Source organism: Mytilus trossulus, chromosome 3 (assembly GCF_036588685.1).
Source record: "Mytilus trossulus isolate FHL-02 chromosome 3, PNRI_Mtr1.1.1.hap1, whole genome shotgun sequence".
In the NCBI taxonomy this organism is placed as follows: domain Eukaryota; kingdom Metazoa; phylum Mollusca; class Bivalvia; order Mytilida; family Mytilidae; genus Mytilus; species Mytilus trossulus.
The window spans coordinates 22,547,493-22,550,923 of NC_086375.1; the positions used below are offsets into that span (position 1 = coordinate 22,547,493).

General features: G+C 32.5%; 1 protein-coding gene across 1 annotated transcript; it reads right to left on the reverse strand.

Annotated features, from left to right (window-relative positions):
* Positions 1-292: 292 nt before the first annotated feature.
* On the reverse strand, positions 293-2,857 carry LOC134710545 (uncharacterized). Its single transcript, XM_063570916.1, has 2 exons — positions 2,196-2,857; positions 293-1,730 (listed from the first exon to the last, which is right to left on the reverse strand). The coding sequence occupies exons 1-2, from the start codon at positions 2,756-2,758 to the stop codon at positions 1,244-1,246; spliced, it is 1,050 nt and encodes a 349-aa protein (XP_063426986.1). The 5' UTR covers positions 2,759-2,857; the 3' UTR covers positions 293-1,243.
* Between the last annotated feature and the right edge of the window lie 574 nt (positions 2,858-3,431).

A 3,431-nucleotide genomic window follows, 5' to 3' on the forward strand; every position in this document is an offset into this window, starting at 1 on the left:
AATTTACGAAGGGATGATTTCAACTTCACCATTTGGAACTCTTGGTTTAATAGCTTCCTTGTGAGCAGTAACCCTCTATCAAGAAAATCATGATAGGAAATGCAAGCACGGGAATATCGTATCAATTGGGAGATATATACTCCGTATGCAGGTGCTGCTGGAATGTTGCTACTTAGAAATGGAAAGTTCACAATTGGAAAGCTGAAATCATCTCTTTTGTCGTAAAGTGAGTTATTGTGCCTTATTACAGAATAAGACATAAATGTATTAGATTGTTATACGATTTTATCAACAAATAAAAACCATAATACAATCTTTTTAATATTTTTTGAAGTGAAACTAGTTTATATTCGTGACCAACTCGCGGAAGTGTGAACTGTATACCAATGTCATCGGTTATTGTGGTTTATAGCTTTATAAGTCAGTGACTGTATTAAACATAATTTTATAACGCATTTGATATCCTTGATAGAGGATAAGTGCTTATATATATGATATACAATCACCATTTTTTTTTTATGAAAACCCTCGTGACGAATCTGACCTTGAAGGGAAACCTGTATTTAACTTGATGAGTTTGTTTTTCGTTGTCTTTAGATTTAGTCATTTGCGGTTTGTTTTTATTCTTTTTTATGATTTTCCATGGATTTATTAATCCTTCTTTGAATTTATACTTTTGAAAGCTCTTGTAAACTGAGTTTTGAATTCGATATAAGCTGACATTTACATAAGGGCAACTCGACGGGGGTACATGCTTGAAAGGATATAAACACTGTGTATCATAACCATCGTATAAAGATACCCTTGGCTTGGATCTCTGTTCATTGTCTAAGAAAAAACACCATTACTGTACAAATACCAGCGTATAGCTACCTGGGAACCCACATGTTGGTATTTGAATAGTAAAGTAGTTTTTCTTAGACAATGAACAGAGAACCAGGCCGAGAGTAGGTGATGATACACAATTGATCATTCTCAATTCGTGCATTTGAAATGTTCCAATACTAATTTCTCCAATTTTCTTGCGTATATGTATACGCCTTTGTATAAGATATCGTTACATGTTCAAAATGTAATATGTCTTTCATATCAGACAAAGGTAAATGTGCACACCTTAAATCAAAGTTAAAATAACAATGTTAGAATTATAAGCACTCATAATTTTACATGACAAAAACAAATTCCAGTATATTGGAATGATAGTATCAAACAAAAGTAAAATATATTCCGTGTCGTTAATTCTTTAAACAACATTTGCAAAATGACTGTTGGAATGTACGGTTGAGTGGATAGGTGTAGATGCGGTATGTCCAGATCCCACCTTGTCGTCGGAGGCTTTAGTACTTGATTCTACCTTCTCGCGTTTTCTGCGCATTATGATGATAAACACTATTCCATTCAAAATACCACCTACGTTGGAAAATGTTGTCACAAAATTGAATAAAAGAAATGGAACATCAGCAACCAACTGCCAAATACCATATAACGCCATTGCCCACCATTGAACGAAGAATGCTGCGACAAATAATGACATTGTTTTTGCAGCTTTATGTGAAGCTCTTAAAACTCTAGAGGACTTTCCGAGTGAATCTTTAATTTCTTTGGCTTCTTTATAGATCCTTAACCAACTTAAAATGTAAAGAATCGTGTTTATGACAACAACCATCAAAAGAGGTACTGTTGTGAAGAAAACACCCGTCCATTTTCCTTTAATTCCATCAAAATAACAGCTAAAAAGAAAAAAACAACTTCAGAAATTTTCAATATATATTTTAACAAACGAACTCATTGAATTGTGTAGGCCAATCTACGGAATGCGAACAGAAACATTCCTGATTAGTGTTTGCGAACAGATTAATTAATAAATTGGTATCAGTATTGTAACATTACAAACAGAACACTTTTTATCTGATCGCAAAGTACGCGAATCAACCATTTTATTGTTTTGCGTACAACAATTAACCAGTTTTGGTATCACATTTTCTGTTCATCGAATGAAAACGTATACATGTATTTCATTGATATTAATCATGTTCTTAAAAGAATGAAATTGTGTTATAATTTCAATTTTTAACGTTATTCATATTAAAACAGAAATCAAATATTTTTCTATGGTTTTTTTTCTTCATAAAAGCGATTGAAACACAACAAAAGCATAAGCGTGACTGATATGGTAATATGAAGAAAATACATACAATGATCCATTAGGTCCAAGTTGTCCAAGGGAACCTGCAATGAGTCCACCTAAAGCTGGAGCACCGAAGATGTAGACCAACAGTCGGTAGTCGCATTTTCCGAAATTTAAGTGCTTACGGTAGAATACTAAAATGAATACATTAATGGCGACAATATTCACCATCAAATTTTGTGCTGTTATGAACTCAGCCAGCATAAATCCATAAAATGCACAAAGCGATTTTGGTCTTGGTAATGTTTTTGTAACAGCAATGTGCATATGGTCGGTAAAATGCGCAGCGTTAAAAAGGGCGTCACATAGTGCCATGTATACTACAAATCTCTCGCTTTTTGTCCACTGGAAAAAAGTTGAAAAATGTTGATGATAGAAAGAATATCCTATTATTGTTAATGCGCATATAAAACTTAAGCAAATACATATCAGCGCTGGCACGTGAATGTTATAAAATGTTCCCTCTTTAATTCCATACACGGGTATATCATAACCATCAACTAATGTTTTAACCCCTCCAAAAGAAGTTGTTGTAGAATTCGCAGCTAAAAGGGTCGTCATGTTGGACATTTTTTAACTTAACTGTTCCTTTCACACTTCAAATGAATATTAAAGTCGCAAAAAAACAAATATCCGGCAAAAGGAAGCTTAAACTCTCATCCTTTGATTAGTTTACATCCTTGTAAATATCGATACTATCTGTGATTGAATTGTCACAACAACTTCAAGTAGGTCTAACATTGATAGGACAAATATATACGTTTTATTTTGTTTTTAATAATTTTATTTCCTGAAAAAAAATAAATGAATAAAAAAATCGATACGACCCAATCGTGAAAATCCTATTTTGAATAACAACCGGTTGTACATTGAACATCTGTTTTTTATATGTTTTATGTTCAAAATTCTTAAATCTATTTCGAATCGCCTGAAAATTGTGCACAACTTACTTTAAAAAATACTTCAAATGCATTGTACAAAAACTGTATAACCCGTTAACAACCTTTGATTAGTTATTCTTTTTATTACATTGGGAAATGGCTTTTTTTTTAAATTAATGTAAAACATGTAAAGAACTATATTTTTCATACGCATTCACAATTTTTTTTTTGATCCGCCGTTATGGACGTCCTGACAACGCCTATTGTTGTATGACGTCAGAGAGTGAAATAACGACGTTTATTTCAAATGTGAAATTATTGGTCTTTATTTAACTGTGAAATCAATGTTATTCATTGCAACC

What these genes read in the sequence shown, in the direction of transcription:
- LOC134710545 (XM_063570916.1), bottom strand. Translation starts at nt 2,758, where the DNA reads ATGTCCAACATGACGACCCTTTTAGCTGCGAATTCTACAACAACTTCT. An exon ending in CTTGGACCTAATGGATCATT is followed by an intron (nt 1,731 to 2,195) that starts GTATGTATTTTC and finishes TTTTCTTTTTAG; the next exon opens with CTGTTATTTTGATGGAATTA.